General features: G+C 40.4%; 1 protein-coding gene across 3 annotated transcripts in view; it reads right to left on the reverse strand.

Annotated features, from left to right (window-relative positions):
* Positions 1-23,838, reverse strand: part of DOCK10 (dedicator of cytokinesis 10) — a 225,609-nt gene that overhangs the window by 87,338 nt on the left and 114,433 nt on the right. For all 3 annotated transcript variants that reach the window (XM_065410869.1, XM_065410867.1, XM_065410868.1), the window contains 7 exons: positions 17,416-17,599; positions 15,085-15,170; positions 13,712-13,795; positions 11,567-11,722; positions 9,268-9,489; positions 6,176-6,298; positions 4,315-4,397 (listed from right to left, as the gene is read on the reverse strand). In XM_065410869.1, the coding sequence (XP_065266941.1) occupies positions 4,315-4,397; positions 6,176-6,298; positions 9,268-9,489; positions 11,567-11,722; positions 13,712-13,795; positions 15,085-15,170; positions 17,416-17,599 (938 nt within the window). The remainder of the gene's footprint in view (positions 1-4,314; positions 4,398-6,175; positions 6,299-9,267; positions 9,490-11,566; positions 11,723-13,711; positions 13,796-15,084; positions 15,171-17,415; positions 17,600-23,838) is intronic.

Below are 23,838 nucleotides of genomic sequence, written 5' to 3' on the forward strand. Positions count from 1 at the left end.
ACCAATGACTGAGAGAAATCCTGGCACAAACCTGAGTCAGCAACCTGAAGGCTGCGTACAATTCTGTTATTACATAAAGTAATCAGAGTTCCAATTGCATGAATGACAACATGACACATATACAATTGTCATATTTTGGCAGAGTGAATGAATATGTAAAAATCACACTGTGGCCATCTGTAATTGCTTTAAATTATAATAACTCAAAAGGGAAAATTTAGTGGGAGCACAGTTAATGCCAGAAAATAAATAAGCGGAAAATACATTTTCAACCCAAGATTTTTGCAATTTATCATAGTCAAAACACTTTTTGTGTGGTGTGATGTGTGTCTTGTGGAAATATCTATTTTCAAGCTACAAAATTAGAAATATATTTTACTGGATCAAATTCTTGTTATATCAGTATTTGTTACACTTCATTGTTCTTATACCACTGTGAGACTAGAGTATGGCAACAGATTTACTCTGGATTTACACTGACATAAATGCGAGCAGAACGTGACCTACTGAACCAAATTCAACCCTGGCGTAACACCAGTGCTGTCAATGTGTTTATGAATGTAGTGAACTTGGACTAATGTGTTTCTGCTACACTGTGTCATCTGCCATGTTCTCATTAATGATTGAGAAGTTTAAGAAGAGCCAATAATTAGACCACAGCATATTTCACAGTGGAAAAGAAGTCTGTAGTTTCGAGACTACACAGTGAGATGGCCAAAGCACGGTCATTCCTGGAGCAGACCAAGAGTAGAACCAGTATCAAGATTCTTCATTGATAAAAACACTCAGTGAGGGCAGGCTGAATGTGACTCGGGTCCGGATCCTTAAAGGTACTTTGATGCCTATCTGCCTCTTTAGACACTTAACTCCACCATTTAGGCACCACTGAGATTTTCAAAGCAGCCTTCAGCTACCACTTAAGTCCTGTAGGCACCTAAGTTTCCTTGGGTCAGCATTTGGAAAACCACCTAAGTGCTGATGTTGTCCCACAGCTAATGAGCAGCTTGGAACTCTAAAACAAACCAAAGACTTGGAGGCCCCAAAATAGGATTCTCAAATTAAGCAGGGGAGCACCTATCTCATCTGTGGGTCCTGTTCCTGTGGGTGTGCTCAGACCATGCCTAACACCTGTGAGCTGCCAGCCCCCCCATCAGGAGGGCCAGAGGCAGGCAACCAATAGGTGGAGGGGCAGCAGACTGCCTTATTGATCAAAAGACATCTGGGGGGCACAGGGAAACACAGAGCGAACACAAGAGAGATATCGAGCACCAGCAGCAGTGAGGGTGCTTTTGGTTGCTAGGGCATGGACTACCGCCTGGTCTACACTGGGGGGGGGGGGCAATGTAAGCTACGCAACTTCAGCTACGGGAATAGCGTAGCTGAAGTCAACGTATCTTATTTCGACTTACCTCCCCTCCTCACGGCGCGGGATCGACGGCCGCGGCTCCCCCATTGACTCCGCTACCGCCGCTCGCCCTGGTGGAGTTCCGGAGTCGACGGGAGCGCGTTCGGGGATCAATATATCGCGTCTAGACGAGACACGATATATTGATCCCCGATAGATCGATCGCTACCTGGCTTAGATGCCTAATTCCAGGAGAGGGTTTGTGGCTGAGGATCCTGAGGCACTTAAGCCCCCTCTCCTTGGCATTTCTCTCCTTGCTAGCTTAGGGGGCTCCCCTCTCAGCTGATCGGCTTCATAAAATCCCTTCTCAAGGCAGGTAACTCTCCTCATGCTCTATCTGAGGAGCCTGGCACCCAGACTGGAGCTGAGTTTGCAAACTAACAACCTGATCCAGAAAGGTGCCAAGAGATTTCACATCCCACTTAGCTCGATGGGAGTGAGGGTTTAGGGATGCTGATGAAGGGCTCGATCATGTCTGCTAGGTTCTGGCCCACAATGGGGTTATTGCAGAGTAGTGCTGCTCTGGTGGGAGTTCTTGACTGAGGCACCATGAGTCTCAAGTTATCCAATGCACTGGAGCAATGCAGCCCCTGCACATGTTCCCCCCTGTGACCAGCCAGCTCTGCCTCTGCCCCTCCCCATGCCTGCAGTGAGTAGTCCCTGTGCAAAGGAACGTCAGTTTCTTCTCCTGCCACACCAGTGGTACAGCAGCAGGAATGATCTAGGCAGGAGAGAGTTAATAAAAAAAAAACACCTAGGTTTGGCTCCTAGCCTGCATATAGCTCCATTGTACCTTCCCTTATATGCTGAAATTGTTCTGCCAAACCAACGGACAACTATTCATGTAATTTTGATGAATAGTCCTTTAGCTATATAAAGCTGATGAATATTGATGTGCATCCTTGAACTGAGTACAGTACAGCAGAAGAAATTATCTTCCTTTTCCTTGAACAAGTAAACCCCTCTCCTTACTTTATTGGAGATCAACCAAACTATCTGCCAATAAAATATAAATGAGTGCTTCTAATAGCTCTGCTTTGTTGTTCTTTTGCCTCCCTCCCCACCTCTATATTATAGAATCACCACCTCCATCTGCCCTGGGGGTGGCGACAGTGCCTTCTCGGTGCTCCACAGCTCCAAGTCAGATAGGAGTACCCCAATTCCAGACCCATCATGTGCATTACAACTACCCCTGATTATCACTGACAGTCCCTCAACTAGAAAGCTGTCAAGTGGTGGGGGGGCTGCTGCTCCCCAACTGCTTCTGTAATGCCTCCATTTAATGCCCTACCATTCCTGAAACACAATGGCAGGACAGGAGCTATACAAGAAAAATGCTTCTATCTCTAGCAGACCGTACTCCTTTGACCAAGGTTCCATTCCCCACTCGGTGCATATACTACAAACACAATGGGGAGCAGTGGTTGAGGCGCTACTGGACCTCACTGAGCAGTGCTCTCTGGGCAGCAAAATATTGAGAAGTAGAACAAAGTTGAGGAGAACAGAACAAAACAGAAAAGGAGGAAGAAAGGAATCAAAGAAAAATAGAGACAGAGGGGAGGGAGAACAATACAGGAAGGGAGAAAACCAAGGCAGAAGGCAGGAATCCAGCTGTCAGGTGTCACAAGGTGACTGGACCCTTTAAGGGGAGATGTGGCCAGCCCTACCTCTGGGGGCAAATCCTAGAAAGGGACTGAGAATGGTACTGCCAGGGAGTCAGGTTGGGCGCTGAATGCTCTAACCCAGGGACAGAGACTCTCAAAGCCCAGAAAGGGGCTAAGAACAGGGCCCAGAGGATGAGCTGAAGAGAAGCCGCTGAAGGGCAAAAGAACCTTTTTGTTTGTTGGGACCTTTCAGTTGGACTTTTATTACCCTAGAAAGGGTTAAGTTTTGTTTGTGACTTGGCTGGAGAGCTAAGCGACATCTCCAGCACAGGCCTGTGGAAAGTGGGAGACGACACAGAAGGAAACAGAAGGGAACATCTGCCGTGCCACACTTGGCCTGCAGGGGGGTACTCCAGGGCCGGCACACCCCCATGACACGTGGGAAGAGGAGAAGGCAACAAAGAAAGCAGGGAAAAGTCCCAAAGGAGAGATGAGGAAGTGAGAGAGAGTAGAATGCACAAATGTACTATGTAAAGAAAATGGACAGGAAGCAACCACAAGAAGAGGTAGAGATCATGGGGTAAGGGTTACGAGAGGGGACACAACAATAAACACCTTATTGTCATTAATCATTACTGCAAAGATAAAATAAATAAACCTCCAGCTTTCTAATGCCTACTGAGAATGCTAACAATGCAAGCACTTCCAGGGCATTCTCCCCCTCTACCACCACCAAGGCATAGGCACTGGAACTACTGGGAGCTTGTGCAACCCCCAGATCTTTGGCCAATGTTTCTCAAAACTCGACAGGTGTAATCATAGGGCCAGAGTTCCAATCTTGGGTGCCTACATATAGGCTCTTAAATCTGTATTTAGGCAGGTATTCAATTCCCATTTCAAAGAAGAATTAGCTTTGTAAAAGTCTGCTGAAAGAATTTTAACTTTCAAACCTCTCTTAGAATATTTAGCACAAAATCGCTCAGAGTGGGGCTACTCCTGCATTATTGTCATAAATTGACATTGTTCTTGATGCTTTCTAGCAACTTCAGCATGTGTATGAGTGATAGATGCTACCACACTAATATTTAATGGGAAAGTGACTGTAATTCATTTATGTAAATAAAGGGAAATGGGACCAAACAGAATTGATTAAAGCCACCAGGGTCAGCCAGGGGCATGGATAAAGTAGAAAGTATTAGTTTGAAGCTGAAAATGTGACTCATAATAAAAGTACATGAATCCAAGAGCAGTGTGAGCTGTAAGATGTTGTTAGAAATGTTATGTAAAAGTAATCAATATACATACCTCACTGACCAAGCAAATGGCATACGGTATTTCCCCAGCTTGCTGCAGAACTGTTTGTTGGATTTTAACACTTTTTGAGCACACTAGGTAAAGAAAAATAAATACCATTAGTACCATCAGTACCGTCATCATAGTTTTTGTTCTTGGAAAACAGGCTTATTGCAAGTTGAAACAAAGGTGCCTTATGCGTACCGGAAATGCAATTTAGGTAGTGTTTATCTGAAGGGTTAACAAAATCAGACCAGCGTGGTGGAGTGTCATCATGGGAGAAGTTTACTAGGGAAAAGTTGCACTCTGCTGGAGGTTCGCAGGGGGTGGCACTGGGCATGGGAGGAGGTGAGAACAGGGTAACCAAGGATGCATTGTTTGAGTACATCCTCTGAGCAACCTCTGCTGGGGGGTCTATTATGCAGCCCCTGAAGAAATGTAGTCTTCCCTTCCCTCTGGTGGAAGCCACTGGAAAAGGGCAGAAGTGGAAATACTACATGTTCTTCCTGCAAATTAATCCCTTCCATGGTACCAGGGCGCTCTTGTTTAAATTAACTACATGGAAGATTGATATTCTGGACTCAGAGCTGGGATATCTTAGTGCAGCCAGCAGATGTCAACCTGGATTCTGTCATGCCTTATAATTTGTGCAATCCCATTAAAATCAATGGGGTTTCATGGGGCCTAAGTCAAGGCAGAATTTGGCCCTTCAGTGTCTGGAAAGCATTTTGAGTGCATGTAAATTCAAGTAGCAGATCAACCATGGAGTTTAAAATTGTACAGGCAGACCAATAGAAGAATTTTTTTTTGCTGAAATAGTTAAAAAAATACACGTCAGGAAAATGTGTACAATGGCAGGTACCTTTAGGCGTTTACAATTTCAGTGTCTCTCTCCCAGTTCATTGAAATTACATTTTCTGAAACCTATAAAGTGGGGACCTCAAATCTGCTGTGGCACTCTGCAACACACTCATGTCCTAATCATTATGTAGAGTCAACATATCAGAGTGAGTGAATATCTCCTTGGCATACAGAGCCCTTCTTAAACCTTTGTGTGAAGGAAGGGCAAGTGTGAACTGGCCACACAAGGTATGTCTACATTGCAGCAGGGAGGTATTCCAGTACCATAATGTCCACACTGCTATTTTTAGAGGCTTGGTGCCAGCTGAGCTAGCGTGAAACTGTCTACCCCCGCTGGGCATCACACCTCTCAGATGCAGTGTAGACGTACCCACAAAGAAGCCTCTGCACCCCATGTGCACCATGGAAGTAGACTGTACACCCGCCTACTTGGGACTGTAGCGGGAGACTAGCTAGGATCTGGTGTCCCAAAATCACTTTATAATGGAAGCAGTCGTCATTTTAGCCCATTGCAGCATTGGCAATGTAGTCATGCTGCCTGCCTTTAGATTGGAGCGTGTGGGTGGCTGGACCCAAACACCCACCTAATTCCCCTCTCAAAGGGTAGTTACTTATGCTTTGTATGGGGCTGGGGGCAGTGAATTTCACTCCACTGGAGTAACAGTGGCACAAGTAGTACACAACAAATGGATTCATAGATTATAATCACACAGTCTTTCATCTAGAATACGGGTTTACCAACTCAGTTCTACTGCCAAATGTCCTGATGCAAACTACATCTACTATATTAAGTTTATTCCTGCATTACATGTTTAAGGGCTTCATCTTACTTCCACTGAAGTCAATAGGAATATTGCTACTGACTTCAATAGGAGAGGATCCTAACTGAGTTTGTACAATTAAGCATCCATAAACTGGTAAGCCTTGCAAATATAGTGTGCAGTGTTTTCCACCCACAGGAGGACATTTACATGAACAATCAAAGAGGCAATTTATGTTTATATTGCATTACCTTATTAGAGTCTGGATTCTTAATGTAAGATTCAGCACTGCTGGCAATATTTCCCATGAGCACCTTTTCTATTCTTGCCACCAAAACAATCTCAGAATGGGGGTTACTTATGGAGAAAAGAGCCTATAAATAAAAGAGAGTATAGTTAATAAGCATATAACAATTCTGTAACAAGTGGAGACATTGTCAATGCCCCCAGCTGGTGGAAAGGAAGTTCCTGTTTGAGCCTAAGTGAACCTAGAAGGATTCTGCGTTGGTGGATCTTGCACTTTCTTCTAGTCCCCTTAATGGAGATGTTACACTAACAGACACACCAGGACTTCACTTCCTTAGGTCTACTTAGGTTTATTTGTTTGGACTCACAGGACCAAATACAGAAATGATGTGTAAATGTTAGATCTTTTACATGACCTGAAACCCTTTATGGTTCGTTAGTCTCCCTTAGAGTTACTCACATACATATGTTCTCACATAGTTCAAAGCAACCACAGAGTCACATCACAATGAACAGTAAACACAATACACAGGAGTCACTGGCCAGCAATCTTCCTCCTCATTTTGCAGTCTTCACACAGAAGTGTGCCATGCTGCATCTCATCCGGTCAACCACCTCGTCAAACCAATTTGCCGTGAGTGCCCTCTGCCCTTCGCACCTGGCACCAATCCCTGAAAAACTTCTCTGGCCCATCCATATGTCCCACAACTCAAGTTTTCTTTGTCTGATCATCTTGATGATATCCAGTATCGCTCCAATTATGCTGTAAATTTGGGCGATCACCTCCTCGTTAGTCGTGTGTGAGGTATAGCTAATGCTCAGCAATCACCTGCAGTATTCCAATTACAAGGCAGAAAGCCTCTTAATGTCCTGGTTCCTTAGTGTCGATGTGTCACACGCATAAAGTGAGGTGCTGAAGACAAGAGACTGCAGCAATTTCATTTTGCACTTCCTGGTAATACCTTTGCTTCTCCAAATGTGAATGCATGTCACTAGGGCAGCAGGAGTGACTCCAATTTTATGTCAGACCTTTAAGTTATGTTCAGCATCCTATGTGGTCAAGCTACCCAGGTATTTGAAGTGCTCAACACACTCCAATGTCTCCTCAAATTTGGGTAGAAATATCTTCAACTTTTCAACAGATGTGGATGTCACCACCATCTTTGTCTTTCCATGTAATATCTTTAGACCTAACAGTCTCTGCTTCCATCTCTACTCTTTCTAGCAATGTTTGCACCTCTTCTTCCAATGATCCAATCCAGTCAACATCATCAGCAAAGCACAGATGACAAATTTTTCAACCACCGATGGGTACACCATCCTGTAGGATTCCATCAGTGGCTCTTAAAATTTCTTCTAGATAACCATTGAAGAGGGTTGGTTATAGCATGCAGGCTTATCTGACACCTATCCTCAAGTCACTGAGAGGACATAAGCGGCACTAAGGAAGTCTAACTGAACTTAAGGGGAAGTCTAATTAATGCCTCACTTTTGAATTCCTTTGGAATCCCAGAAAGGGCTCATATTGACTGGTTATCTGTTCTGTGATATGTACACATATGTAAGATGAGAATATTGAATATGATACCAGAGTGATATATTTTCAATACAAGAAATCAGATAATTTGTATATTTCATTATGATTCCCCTTTTGCTTTACATACAGAGGAATCTGTATTTCTGGATGCTAACATACCAGAGCTGATTTCAAACAAAACTGTAGCTAAAATTGAAACTATTCACCGGACAATATCAATTTTGAGGATTATTTTTGATTTTCTAATTGGAAAATTTGAAATAAAAAATGTTGTTTCAAATCAACACTAAAATGAAATGACATGTTTTGTTTCATTTTGATTTAAAATATTGTTTTGTTTAAGTTTGGGAAATAAAAAAAAATTCTATTTTCAGTTTTTGGATTCCAGTTGGAAAACAATAAAAAAAGCTTGAAAATTCGTGCTTTCCCCACTTTCACACACTTCTTTACCTTCTCCTCCATTTCCCATTGGACAAAGGAGGGAAAAGTACCAAAGTGAGAGAAAGGATAAAAAGAAATTAATTTAAAAAACAAAAAATGAAAGTTTAAATTTTTCAGTTTCCAGAAATAAAAATGTAATGAAATGATATTTTAAGTTGAAATAAAATGAAAAATGTTGTATCACTTTGACATTTCAAAACTAAATGAAAGTTTTCATTTTTAAATGTTGTTTTGATATGAAACAAAATTAACCTTCTTTCATGTCATTTTGAAAATTCCTTTAGAAAACCCAACACTTTTTGGTTGAAAAATTTTGAAAGGAGATTTTTCTTACAGAATTTTCTATGGCAAAAAATTGAGTTTCTGACCATCTCTACTACATATACTACTGGGGCAACCCTATGATATCCCAGGTAACCAGGGAGCTTTCTTTCCATTAAAAAATGTGTCTAATGAGATAGCATAGATGCCTATTTTTTAAGAAATTTGGTCACAGCCATACACTTACTCATTAGTATGCAGTTTAATACATGAGTGTAATAGTATCTACAACTGAAATTATAAGGAAATTCTGGAGTCAGAATGTGATACTTCATGTTGGAATTTGGCCCGACTATGAAGCCAAACATCCTTTTGCAAAAAGATGAATTACAGAACTTACTGAAGACATAGTCCCATTACCATACAATCTTAGGAACAGTTCAGGAAAACATCCCTATTCAGGAAATCTCCCAAGCACATGCTTAAGTGCTTTCCTGAATCAAAGCCTAAAAACAGATGTAATATAAATTAATAACATGGAAAAGAAAACAGGTATGTAGAGTAAATGGAGGACAAGAGTTACAATAACAAGACTGTGTCATAACTTAGAGAGTAATGCAGACATCTAGATGAGTTTTTAAGTTGTGATTTTGTTTGGCTGGTTTGGGAGAGGTCAATGATTGAGCATAAAAATGGCTGCACACTTCATGGGTTTCTCTAGATAACAGATACTGACAGCTTCAAAGGAGCCATTAGAACCCAGTTTAGGATGTTTATGGTGCATACGGAACACAAGTACCATTAGTGGTGTGAACAATCCCATTTAAACATCAGTGAGACAAGTCATGCATCAAGTACCTGTTTTGGATACTTCAACCATGTCTCTGGAAATCCCTTGACCACTGGTGGTTCTTCTTCACTCGTGTCCATTGTTTCAATATTGCCATTTTCCAATGAAGATGAGGAACCTAAAACCATCTGTGTAACAAGGGTGTGGTTCAGATCCACATGAAAATCAGCAGAGATTTTCCTGTTGTCTCTAATATCAAACAGAGCCACGCTCACAAAAAAAGGCTCAATCTAGAGATAAAAATCAGAAACAACTTGATTAAAATATAATACTATCAGAAGGCAAGAGGTTTAAAACCTATCAGTTCTATGTCCCATGTGCCAGACTGTGCAGATCCACCAGAGGATGTAGGGTGCAAGAAATTTCTCCCACCCTTGCACCACTGTGCAGGTGCAGTACATGTTCTTAGTCCTTGAACTTCAGGGCTGCAACTCTAGCTCTGCCTGCAGGGCTAGACTACCCAGAAAGGATTGGGAGAGGTAGGGCATAGTGATAGCTCTGCCTGCACCTCAAGCTAGTTAGCAGAGCTGGAATCACAAAGGGTAAAGCAAACACAGCACCGCTTTGGGAGGACGTCGTAGCACTCATGTTCTCCCTACAACCTAAGAGGCACTCTGCCTACCTCAAGAAAAATATTTCCAAGAGCTCCTGCCAGCGTGCTTTGCCTCCAGACCTTCCTACATGTGGCTAGTGGCTGCACTGCCGTGATCTCTCTCTTTATAGCATCCCTTTGCAAATGTGCATGCAGTAACAACAATAAAGAACTCTGTTGACACAACGTTGCCGTTTTCTCACAAGTCTTGCAATATTTGGTGTTTTTTTTTAAAAGCGCCAGCTCCTAGAATTCAGTGATTAGGTCAAAATCTCAGTTTCCATTTTTTTAAAAAGTATCTAGCCTTCATGGCTGCAGAGAAAAGCATGAAAACATGAACCCTGTGGTTTAAAAAACAGAATGCAAATAAAAAGACCAAACATTTATCTCATTGGATTTTTAAACCAGTTTCATGAGTCTGGGGGGCCTGATTCATGATTTCTGAAAACTTGGGTTTGACAGTACAGTTGAATCAGAAATGTGAATGAGAAATATGCAGACCAACAAGTTCACAGATAAGGGTTAAGGTTATCAAGCAGATCCCCTGAGAAACACATTTCACAAATGTCCTGACACAAGAGGCTTGGCTGCAGTCATTACAGTTTACAGCTGCTTTGCATCGCTCTGTGGAACAGGAGAATCTGACCCTTCATGAAATTATGGATGCAGGGTGCATTAGCAGATAATCAGTTCTATGCTTTCATAGTTCTGGACTGAATTATTCCATTTCCTTGCTACAACCATCATTACTTTACTTCCCCTGCTGCTTTCATTCTGCTGTAAAAATACTGACCACCGCATGCTGACTATGCACCCACTGTAGTGGTGACCTGCAAATGAAAAATCAATGTCTCATATGTAATGGATGGAAGCTGAATTGTCAGAACATGGATTTGATAAAATATTTGAAATTCTCCCACTTAAAGCAGGAGATAACAAGATCCAGGGGTTGTGCATTGATGGTTTAGGTTTTCTCTTTTTACAAGAATAAGAGAGGGAGGAGGATATTATAGATTAACTTTTGTGCCTCGATATTTATTGTGCTTTCATGGATTTATAAAGACTAAGTCCTTTAATCAATAAAATGAAAGTTTGTCTACTTTCATTTAGCTTGTGTATAGATCCAGAGCTATTTTCTATCTTAATGCAATAATAATCTTCCATCATCACAACAGATATACACATCTCCTCAAGTCAGAGTGAGGAGTTACTGGGTTATGGCCCCACTTTGTACAATGGAGGGAGCACATTAGCATTACAAAACACTGTGCTTTATCAGATGGACTGCTGCCCGCTCTACATTGATACCAATTTGTCGTGTGCTTATAGGACCTGATCCAAGGCCCACGGAAGTCAATGGGAGTCTTGATGCCAATGGGCTTTAGATCAGGGCCATAATGCACAGTGAAGAAAAGGCTGACCTAGATATTCACAGATTGCTTTCTATTGCACTTAGCGCCACAAAGAATCAATACCTCCAAAATATTCTATTACTACATTCAATGTATTTATTAACCGCAGAATGTTGGTCTAAGAACTCCCTAAGTACATGATTAAAGCCTAATGCATATACACAGGGAGAGGGAAGAGCAAGCTTGAAATATGGGAGAAGGGGCTTTCATCGCACCTCCTTATTGTAGCAGTAATACAGACTTAAGGAGTCCCATCCTTGAGGAAAAGAGACATGCGTATGCAGAGAAATATACATAACTTACATTGGTTATAGGATCGTTTTCGTTCTCAGTCACACAAGCCTGAAGATTCAAACTGAGGGATTTACAAGTTATCATGATCCTCTTTGCATCCTTTTCCTCAAATGGTTTGATCACTGAATCTGTTCCTGGAAACTCCTTTTTCTGAAGATTTGAGGCCTAGAATAAACAATTTGGGCTGATTATTTATGTGTAGTATATACAAAGAAATCCAACATTATAAATAAGATTTCTATCTGCACCATCTACCACTGCAGTATCTGAACACCTCACAAACATTAATGATCTATCTCCACGTAACCCCTGTAAGGAAGGACAGTATTATTACCCCCAATTTACAGATTAACAGCTGAGGCAAAGAAGTTGCCTACGGTCACATAGGGTGTCTGTGGCAGAGCTCAGAACTGAATTTACATCCCCTGAATTCCAGTTCAGCATCTTGGTGATCAATCTCTTGTAATTTGAAAAACGGAGACCAATTTGAATTGTTTATTTCTCTGTTTAGATGAATTTAGCCAAAACGCTACAGAATGTAACTCCAGACATCTGTGTAGTAGATTTCAGACCTCTAATCTGTTGCAAGATAAATATATGTTGATATCACCATATATTTCAGTTGACTTGAATGAGGGATGTACTGACTTCAGCTTTAGGAAAGGTTTTTATTTCTCAACAACATAAAGGTGGCTGTTTTTCCAGTCTTGCTCCCCATGAAATCACTGGCAAAACATCCATTCAATGAGAAAAGTAACAAGCCCTGAATCCTGAAGTTTAATGTCTATTAAGCTACTAAAGATGTTCAGATAAATTAAAACCAACCTAAACCTTCCAAATCCCCAACTAAGCTACTTAAGTAGCTTTGGTGAACTTTTCTTCCCATCAAAAAGAACAGGAGTACTTGTGGCACCTTAGAGACTAACAAATTTATTTGAGCAGAAGCTTTCATGGGCTACAGCCCACTTCATCGGATGCATAGAATGGAACATATAGTAAAGGAGATATATATCACAAACAGAGAACATGAAAAGGTGGGAGTTGCCCTACCAACTCTAAGAGGCTAATTAATTAAGAGAAAACTTTTGTAGTGATAATCAAGATGGCCCATTTCAGACAGTTTGACAGAAGGTGTGAGGATACTTAACATGTGGAAATAGATTCAATGTGTGTAATGGCTCAGCCATTCCCAGTCTCTATTCAAGCCTAAATTGATGGTATCTAGTTTGCATATTAATTCAAGTTCAGCAGTTTCTCGTTGGAGTCTGTTTTTGAAGCTTTTCTGTTGCAAAATTGCCACCTTTCAGTCTGTTACTGAGTGACCAGAGAGGTTGAAGTGTTCTCCTACTCGTTTTTGAATGTTATGATTCCTGATGTCAGATTTGAGTCCATTTATTCTTTTGCGTAGAGACTGTCCGGTTTGGCCAATGTACATGGCAGAGGGGCATTGCTGGCACGTGATGGCATATATCACATTGGTAGATGTGCAGGTGAATGAGCCCCTGATGGCGTGGCTGATGTGATTAGGTCCTATGATGATGTCACTTGAATAGATAGCTGTATGCATCTTTGCAGTAAAAGCCAAAATAGGGAATAACCATGAAAAATGCTATTCTTGTAGTGTTTCCAGCCCATGAGGAAGTACCAGGAATCTTGAGATAGCCTGTTCTTGTGAGATTTTCAGTCCAGTTTGGGAGATTCAGGAGGTTGAGACATAGTTCAAAGAAGGAACTAAACTTTTGGTATTCTTATCCCAGCTGAACCAAGCTTTGGTCCCAGTGCAGTTTCTTCTTGAAGTCAATAATATTTTGCCACTGACTTCAAGTGGAAGCAAAATTGAAACCTTTTTGATATTCACCCATCGCTAGTTTTTAATGCCACTCATCTAAAAAGCAGATCAGCTACAAATAATGCTACATAATCAACAAATCAGCAGCAACCATCACCAAGATGGGTACCTCAAACACTGTTTGTGGGGAGAAGATGCAACATTCCAAATAGTGTTCAACACAGATGTGGAATTCTGTTGCATAGGCAAGTACTCAACCTGCCTGCTGACCTCTAAACAACCCTGGCGTTTTTTGGTACCCAAATCAGTTTGGGCCTCTCTATCTTGAATACTGTTAGAAACTAAAACAGAAAATTCTCACTTACAGTTATATCAGGATCTAGGGAGAACAGATTTAGTCGTTCCATATTTCGAGAAGCTTTCACTGTTTCTTCTGTTTCCATGATGTACTGTGGCAATAATTAATAAATTAGTCTTCTGTATACAGACATTTTTTCCAGATACAGTTGGTAAAACTTAGAAAAATTATTGATGCTTCATTTAGAACAATAATACTTTTTATTTTGATAGTAGCTATCATCTGAGGAGCCCAAAGTGTCTTAAACTTTAATTAAACCTCACATCCCTGTAAGTTAGATGCATTTTATCTCGGTTTTACAGATAGGTAAACTAAGGTATGAAGAGCTTAAGCAGCTTGCCCAAGCATCACAGTGATGGGCCAGGAATAGAATCCAAACTTCTAACTATCAGTCTCCTGTGCCAATATGTGCTGATTAATTTATCTAAAAACAAAACAGACATTTGGATTCCATTTTTTCAAACACATGAATTCAGTGATACTTTAATATTATTTTGAAAATTTCAGGTCAATCTGTTTCATAAGCACATTACACAGTACGACCTGGATCAAATTTTACCCTCGGATTCATGTGCCACTCGTAACTGAAGTCACTGGGGAGTTAGACACCCATATATCTGGGCAGACTTTGGTCCTTTATACGTATCATATTATCATCTACTTTAGATAAATTTGTCATGGTGATGTACATTAGATAATAGATCAGATAGTCAATCATAAGCCAGTTGCATTAATTTAAAATAGCTCAACATAATATTTTTATCATAGCTTTTTAGCCATTTGTTATGGTAAATAACCAAAAAGTAGCTGCCATTCACTTTCTGTGTGTGTTTATTTGTTTGTCTGTTTTTAAATTAGCTCATCTTTATGAAGAAGTCTATGCCACAGTCTCAGAGAAAAAAAACATACTCCTTTCTCCCCAACACTACCGGCAACTTTCAGTGAAATTAGATAAGATAACCAGCAGTACACAGCCAGTTTCCTTGGAACTCTGCAGGCAATATAGGAAATCTTGCCTCCTTGGGGGCAAAGTTTCTTATTTCAGTGATGCTGAATAGACAAGAGAATGAATACTTCTTGAATAAATTGACTTCAAAGGAGCTACGCTGAATTACTTTAGGGGAGAATATGGCCCGAAAACTCTTAGCGTTACTTATGGTTGAAAGCTATTCTGTTTCAGATAAAACTCCCAAGAGCTCTAATAGAAAATAACAGAACCACTTCCTCTTTTGCTTTGTCATGGCCTTAAAACACAAAATGACATGTGCTGGGTTTTTAAACCTCTCTTTATGTTCGTAATCATTTTAGGAATTGTTTGGTACATGTGACCCATACAGTACTTTATATCGGCACAGCATAGTAAAATGTCATGTTTATTACTTTTGCGAAGTCTGGGTGCAAGGTGTTCTCCGAAGAATCAGTCTCCTCTTGTGGGCAATCATAATTCTCTGAAACGTCTGCATAATCTTAAAAAGAAAACCATTATGGAGAATGACTGTAAGATTTGTATTACACCTGCAATTAACCTCCAGGTTTAAAATCCAATTCACATCCTATTTATTTGTATTCCATATTTTGTCACTTTTAGTGCTAGGGAACTATCAAGATATACACATTCTATAACTGTTTAACAGAGTGGTTTTATCACCGTGATCCCTATCCTTCCCAACCCCATCTCCCACTATTATTTGTTACTGCCTCTTATTTTGCCATAACTAAAATTGGATGTTATTCTTTACAGGGCAAGGGTCATGTCTGTATTTGTTTTGTGAAGCATCTAGTATATTTATGAGCACTGCATATATAATAGATAATAATGCTCCTAATGAAGGGGCCTTTTCACTTTTCTCCATCCCTCTTGAGGTAGCAGAGTGGACTTACTCTAATCTTATGGGCCAGATCCTCAGTTGTTATAAACTGGTGTAGCTCCAAGTGATGGATTTACACCAGTTGGGAACCAAGTCCTAAGGCTCCAAAAACTCCAAAAGCTTATTTGCTGTAGACAAATAAATCCAGAATGGGGAGCTGTAGAGAATCATTCTATGTAGCTCTGCAATTCTCCAATTGCAGAAGATCCTTTTTTTTTATTTTTGTTTCCCCTTGGTGGTTTAGCCAGTTGTGGTGCAGATGATATGAGTTACTACTAGAACTGGTTAAAAGTTGGAATTTCCCTTTGATGAGAAATTCCAAAAACCTTCAAAAATAAATTTGTTCTCTTTAGGAATGAAAAGTAGAAATTTTCAAAATTTCCCACAAAAGGGAAATTCTGAGAAAAAATGTTTTGAAATAATCAAAACATTTCATTTTGAAATTTTCAAAATGAAATGCTATCTGGGAGCCCAAGCACTAAGGCTCTCAGCTCAGCCATGGCTCCCAACTCCACTGCAGGAAACTGGGAAGCCCTGAAAGTTTCCAGGGCTTACAAGGGTCCCTTACTGCAGTGCTCTAGCCAGGTCTCCCAGAGCTTACATGTCCTGGCTCTGCTGAAGGGAGCTTGGAAGTCCTGGAGTCCATGGCTCCAAAACAGTCTGCCTTGTGCGCTGCCCCAGAGCCTTGGACAATGGAAGTCCTGGGTTCACAACTCCGACTGGCAGTCCACCAGGTAGACTGCCAAAAAGTGGGACAGTTAGCTGGCAGGTTTCCAACAGAAAACCTGCCTTTCCTCTGTTGGAAGATACATCACAATCAACTCACTCCCAGGGAACATTTTGATTTTGACAAATTGGTATTTTCCAGTGGAAAAATGTTCCATCAGAAAATATCCTCCCAGTGCTATTTGTTACAGCCTCCAGGTACTGATCTGTGGCTTTTTAGCTCAAGCTGCAGCAGCTCATGCTTTTAGGTTCCTGGTTCAATCTCTGGTATACCAGTGAAGAGGGTGGTCATCACATAAGTGGTGACTTCACTGAAATTTGAACCCATGGCCTTCGACACTTGGGACAAGGTTTCTTTGAACCAAAAGAGTAAGTAACCTACTGGTGAGTGTGTTACACCTCTCCCTTCATGCGCAATATACAGGGGATATTAGTTGTTACCCACTCCCAGCTCTAGAGCTTTAGCTTATGCTTTTAAGTCTGAAAGTGCCTGGTTCAATCCCTGGTGTGTTGGCCAAGAGAGTGTTGTCACATAGTGAAAGGGCATCAATACACAAATTCATTCACAATGGCCGGAAACAAAATGCTAACATATTAATGCATTAAGCCTCCATCAAAATGGAAACTTGTAACAGCTGGGATTTTGCATTTCTTCCAGAAGTAAAATAAATAAATAAAAACAGAAAAAAAAATGTAAAAACCAAAAAATAAAAAAAACACTGACTGACCTCTCCAAACTAAAATTCCTTAAATCTTTCAGACAATATCAGTACAGCAAGTCACAAAGTATACACACAAACACATTAAATGGAAGACCGACAGGCAAGACTCAATTTATTTATATAGAGCTACATGTGCAAGGCTGTCACATGACTCACACTGCTTTACTGGGAGCTGTGCTGCTTAAACTCCACGTAGCCCTTTGAAAATTACCCCCAAGAGTTAACTGATACTTTCAGTCAATGTAAAAGCTTTGGAGCCATTCTGTCAAAAATCGATACTGCTCTGGGTGCAGAATCCATCAAAGATGCTGGCAGTTAAAACAATCTGATACCAAAATCTGAAGATGCATTTTTTGTATTCACACAAAAAGCAATGCAAATACATTAATTCTTACCAAATTTAATATCTGTGAGATCTGCGCTTTTCCTCTCCTGAATGGTCCCCTCCGGATTTATTTGCAGGATTTTGTTGAGAGTGGAAATCCAGTCATCCATATCCTGCTCATTTTCAGCTGCCAGCACAAAGTATGTCAGGTCATTCATTTTCAGCTCAAAGGCATGTTTCCTAAGCCTGCTATTCTGTTGTACCAAAAAGAAAAAAAAAATTTAAATTGAAGACAGGAACTATTTTCAAAAGTTATTGAAAATAATCACGTGGAATGTTGGGGCTTTTATATGGCAAACCACCTTAGAACTAACACTCAAGGAAATTTAGTGTCATTAAAAAATAAAACACAAATGACAAATTTTGTGATATTAATGTTCATGAAACATTGTCTTTGCTCACCAGGAGACTGAAGTCCTCTTTTAGCTATAAAACTGCTATACCATGGGCAGTGTAGCTTTCCTACATAATTTCTGGCAGTACTTGCCTACAGTATCGCACATGTGGGTTGTAACTTATGTGATAAATAATTAAAGCTCTCTGAAGACAAAAGCACTATACAAGTGCTAAGCATTGTTTTGTGTTTCAGTGCTGTCTGGAGAGACCACCGCTACAGCTGAAGTCTGCCATACCCATTCAGTCATACAACATTCTGTTGAGACCACCAGAAGGGTACCAATTAGTATTAAATGTAGTTTCTGTGATGTGGATATTTGCTCACTAGGAACTGGACTGGCTCCACCAAACTCATTCCATCAAACAACCACCACATGGTAAGAGTATTCAGTCACCACCAATGGGGCTGAAATTGAACTAGTGACTCCGAGGTCAAAGGTTCTGCTGCTTATGATGAATCCCCTGTTTCATGCTGTCTCCCATTTCAAGACGTTTACAAATGCTACCAGCTATGTGAACCTGCTGACTAGTTCCAGAGCAACTAACGAAGTTAGAAAAGTGACGAGCCCCTTTGTTCTTTTTCCACTGCCACAACTGCTGAGGGTCAGAGCACTGGGAACAAGGTCGTTGAGTCTTCCTACTTCTGCTCTTTTCTTTGAGTCAATATTTTCCCTACGCTTTTCAATTCTTCTCACACACTAATATTGTTGAGTCCTCAAACTATAGTACTAAGGTGTCTCTAAGACAATGGAGACTAACAACCCTCCCTTTATTATGTAGAGCACTGTCTGTACAGTACTCTCAACCAGTCCTAAAGGCCTGAGGTGCTTGGCATGGCCAGGATGCATCTAATAAATAAAACTGTCCTGTGTGTACACCATTTGCACTATCCATTCTTCACCCCAATGTTTGTATTGATTGTTATTTAACCTTTACAGAGAGGTAAAGTTATATTTAGAGCCCTGCATGGATACAAAATTTGTACCCGCATCCAATACACAATCTGCAAAATTGGTCTGTGGATATAAAGCGGATATCTGCAGATTTGCAAGGCTCTAGATATAAAATTTGGATCCGAGTCCATTCGCGATCTGCAAACACGGTCCGTGGATATCTGCGGATATAAAGCAGATATCCACAGATTTGCAGGGCTCTAGGAATATTCAAAGAAGTAGTGAAGCAGTTACGCCTCATGAATAAATAACACAATGCTTAGAACAGAAAAGAACCAGAGGAAGAATCTAGAACACTGACTTAATTTAATCCAACCAACATTATTGTGAAAAAAAGTATTAAACAAAATATGAATGATTAATCTCTACAAGGCTACTGAACTGCCTGCCAACTCCACTGTATTCCTTATAAGCTGTTTTTTCATGGCAGTACATAACATCCAAAGACTTTGTGTTCAGAGCAGGCTTTCACAGAGAGAACACTTTACTTTAATCTCTGCTCAAATAACATTTCTCCTCTTCTCAATCCACTTTTAAAGTGCAAGCTAAATTCCAGTTTGAAAGATTAAAATGTCTGAATGGATTTCACTAATAGGACCTGAATACAGAACCCTTATTCATGTTGGTGAAAATTATCTTACACAAATAGTCCCATTTGAAGTCCCCGTGTACATCCAACAGCCATAAAAGAGACTGTGCCTCTCGAACCACTATCTCTTCTTTCCTTCTTCCAGAACAGTTTGCTCTCTCTATAAATGGCTTTGTGACAATTGCATAATTGAGGCCAATTATTAATCTAATACAGGCAGTAAATTGTACCATTCCTCTTCATTCTTTCTTCTTGCAGTTAAATATTATTTACAGAACCATAAGCATTGGATAGCCTTTAAATTAGATTGCTCCCCCAACAGAGGACTGTTTAAGGAAATTCAAAGATTCCATGGAAAAAACACAGGTATATTGTCTGACCATTTTCCTACACAACTCCTGGACAATTTTGTTAATATGAGGATAAGAAATCAACCAACAAATCTCTCCAGAAGACTGGAAGAACTGACCATTGCAAACATACATATTCCTCTTCATGGAAAGAAGACAATGGAAATTCTGATGAGGTATTACCAGTCACCACATTTTGAAATGGCTTTTTGGAAAAGCGCAAGATGCTGTTGGTGAGCATATTAGAGTCATTCTAAGACGAGAAAACTGAATGGTAATTTTAAAGAAATTTTAATTTTAATTTAATTTTAAGAAAGCTATATCTTTCTTAAATGAAGGTTAAAAAAAATCAATTCCCAATGTAATGGCAACCAGACTTAAAACTGGTCTATATCATCATGATGTACTTGCAGTAAATGTTTAATGCATCAGGCCCAGTTATGAGCACTAACAGCTCTTTAGTTAATGAAATAGCTTGGTGAAATTGAATTAAATTACATGATCCTCTAATGCTAATACAGTACATTTCTCTCTTCACATTTATCAAATTTGCGAGAATTTATCTGATACTCCTATAACATCAGTTTTAACACTCTTCTATCACATTCTCTTAAACTTCAAAGAGATCTCATACCAGGATGGCCCTTCTTCATAATAAACCATTTGTAACCATTTACTATAGCTGTCAAAGCTCACTCATTAGTTTTCAGTATTTCAGAAAGTGTCATTAACAAAAATTAAGTCATGGTTGATCCAGCTGACCGTAAAGTGATATCGAAGAACCCTGTAGATTTCATCCATGCTACCTGACCATTTTAAGTCTGAGGTTTTTTCAGTTACTAGCCCTAATTAAATCGGATGATTGTGTCATGCTAGTTCTATAGCTCTATACATCATAATTATTTCCCACTGCATAGAATGATAAGACCTCTCGATTGTTTTCTAAGAGTAGCTCTCAAGTTAACCAGCTTGTGAAGTTACAGCACAATGTTCTTCTAAGTAAGAGAGCTAGAGTTAGGAATATGAGATCAGAGTCTTAGCTGGCATAAACAGATGTAATGTGATTGAATTGGAAACTCTGTCTGATGGTTTGGATTCCCTCTTTGAGGAATAGCTTTGTAATTAGAACTGGTCAGGAAATTTTTGATTAAACATTTTTTCATCAGAAAATTCTGATTATTCAAAACTGAAACGTCCCAGTTTGGGATTTTTTATAATCTAAATTTAATGAAAAAATATAAATAAAAAAAGGCCAAAATCTAAAAAAAGTTCTCATCATTACCAAACTGATTTTTTTCCAGGTTTACTGATTGTGAAAATTTTCTAGATTTTTTCTTCTGTTGTTGATTTGGTACAAGAAAAATGTTCAAACTCTAAAAATTCTCACGGGGAGAAAAAAATCTTAGAACAGAGGTATAGACACATTTTTGTTAAACACTATTGATAGAAGCCATAAAAAAATAAGAAAAGGGTTCCAGAATGTGCATTTTGTAACAGCTCATTCATGGGTGCTTGGTGTGATAGACTGACAATATCCTGTAATACCCCTGAACAAACCTTACGGAATTAAGATAAACTTTACTGAATTCAGTTGAGTCTTATTGACGTAGGATTCATAGGCGCTGAGTTTTTCTTTTCCCCGAGAGTGCTCTGCCCTGAAGCCTCGCCCACAGTCTGACTCTTCCCACCTACCGCTCCACCCACTCCCTGAGGTCCTGGCCCACTCACTGCTCTCCACTCTCCCTCAAGTACCTCTCCCAGCTGCCAAACAGCTGTTTGGTGGTGCCTCCAATCAGCTGTTTGGCGGGCCCTTATCAGCTCATTGCTATTTTTTTTCCCATAGGTGCTCCAGCCCTTTTAATTGCATTCAAAATGTAATTGTGTATGTGTTATTGTGGCATTTTATGTACCTTCTCTAGCAGAGAAGGGGATGCTAATGTACTTCTTCCATTATCAACCTTTGAAGCCACCCCCTGGAGAGGTGTGCCTATACTAGTTCAAACTGGATTCTCCAGGGACCAACAGGCAAAGAAAGGAATTTTGGAGGAATAGTCTGGTTTTACACTGCCTCAGGGCCTTCTTCCTGAGCCAGCAAATGGACAGGCCCTAGTCTGCTGAAAAGGGTTGCAAAAGACTGGGCCTACTGAGGCTCCATAAGACTGTGTGCCTGTTCTGAGCAGAAGCTTTGATGAACTTGTTACCACAAGGAATCCCCTTGGGTGGGGATTTGAAGAACTGCTCCAGCTGGAACCCATGTTAGAGTTGGGCTGACCCATGGTAAGCTGATTAGCATGTGTGTAGGTTCTTTTATTGCTTTTAATATGTAGTCTCTGTAATGTTTTTTACTTTAAGGATAAAATAGGCTTGCATAGGAAGAGCTATGTGGTAACTTATAATTTTAGCAATTACACCTGTTAACCGTCTCTATAGAGAAAGCAAGCAGGTATGCTTGGGCAGCCTGCCTCTATTGGATAACCCAGCACAGACAGGAAATTATGCAACCTGGAAATATCCTGGGCAGAAGGGAGGGGGATGTTGGTCACCACCCAGGAGAGGCAACAGCTGCAAAGTTGGAAGCCTAAGAGTAGGTGCCCTTGCTGGACCATTGAGGTGAAATACAGGTGCAGTTGCCCTGAACAGTGACACCTGGCACCATATGCCAGCAAGATGAAATCTGAAATATGTGCTCTACTCTCAGTAGGAGTTAAAATTCATATAAGCGAATAGCTAAAAGCAGTGAAGCCTGTTTTAAGGAACCAGGTAAATGACATCATTTAGTAAGAAGAGGCCATTACCTAAAGGATGAATAAAACTGGACTGAGAATCTTGGTAATACTTTTAAATAGTTGCTCACACCAGAGGCTGCCTCCTACAGGTGCAGTCCTGGTACACTAAATATCCATGTAAGTAGGTTATGTGGGATCTATAGAGAAGAAATCACCTTCCAATTTTCTTTTGTGAAAAAGAGAACAAAGATTATTAAAATGAACGCATCTGTTGTCTGTACTATGCACTTTCCTTTACAGCCTCTGCTAAGATGTTTAAATGAGATAATATAATGCTATCAGACTTGATCTAAAAGAGCAATACAACTCACATGCTGAATCTTAAAGACATTAGGAAGGAAAACATTACTATCCACTTTTCCATATGCACTTCAAAGTCCTGGCAGGCAGATGAAATCCAGTGCAAGTCTTTGATTCAAGTCTATATCTACATATTTTCTTGTGTAGCCAGTAATAGAAAGAAATGCCTCCTTTCTCCATTTGCTTCTTTATTGCCCCTACACTATAGAAATTTGGCCTGCGACTTAAAATGTAGATATCTTCAACACTTGAATTTCAGTAATATTTCCTTCTGGAAGAAATCTCAGATTCAGAAATAGGAAACCAAAGATGAGATAGCAGTGAAATACAAGGCTTAGCCCAATGCCCACAGGATGATTCCCTTAAAATCACAGGATTGTTATAGAGGTGAATCTAATTTAGTTAAGAGATGGTGTTATTTCCACTGACTTCTGGCCTTTTCAACATGTATGCTACACCAGCTCAAAACCTCATTCTCCTCTCAGTTACTCAGGCTACGTCCTCACTACGGGGGGGGGGGGGGGGGTTCGATTTAAGATACGCAAATTCAGCTACGCGAATAGTGTAGCTGAATTCGACGTATCCGAACCGACTTACCCCGCTGTGAGAATGGCGGCAAATCGACCTCCGCGGCTCCCCCGTCGACGGCGCTAACTCCTACCTGCACTGGTGGAGTACAAGCGTCGATTCGGGGATTGATTGTCGCGTCCCGATGAGACGCGATAATTCGATTCCCGAGAGATCGATTTCTACCCGCTGATTCAGGCGGGTAGTGAAGAAGTAGCCTCAGAGTAACTCCTCAGTTACTCAGGAGTTACTTAACAGAAGTCAGTGAGGTTACAATGGTGTGAAACTAATTTAGGGGGGAGGAGAGTCAGGACCTGAGCCTCCCTCAAACTTAGAAATGCATAATTACTTACACTCATTGGACCCACTCCTTCTCACTTACTGCAGCTTTACACCAGGTTTTGTCCTTTTCATCCATTCCCCTCGCCTGTGAGTGGTGGTGGGGAACAAAGATTGATGATTTTCCTGGTGCTGTTGCACTGCTGCCATCCT

This window comes from Emys orbicularis, chromosome 9 (genome assembly GCF_028017835.1).
Source record: "Emys orbicularis isolate rEmyOrb1 chromosome 9, rEmyOrb1.hap1, whole genome shotgun sequence".
In the NCBI taxonomy this organism is placed as follows: Eukaryota; Metazoa; Chordata; order Testudines; family Emydidae; genus Emys; species Emys orbicularis.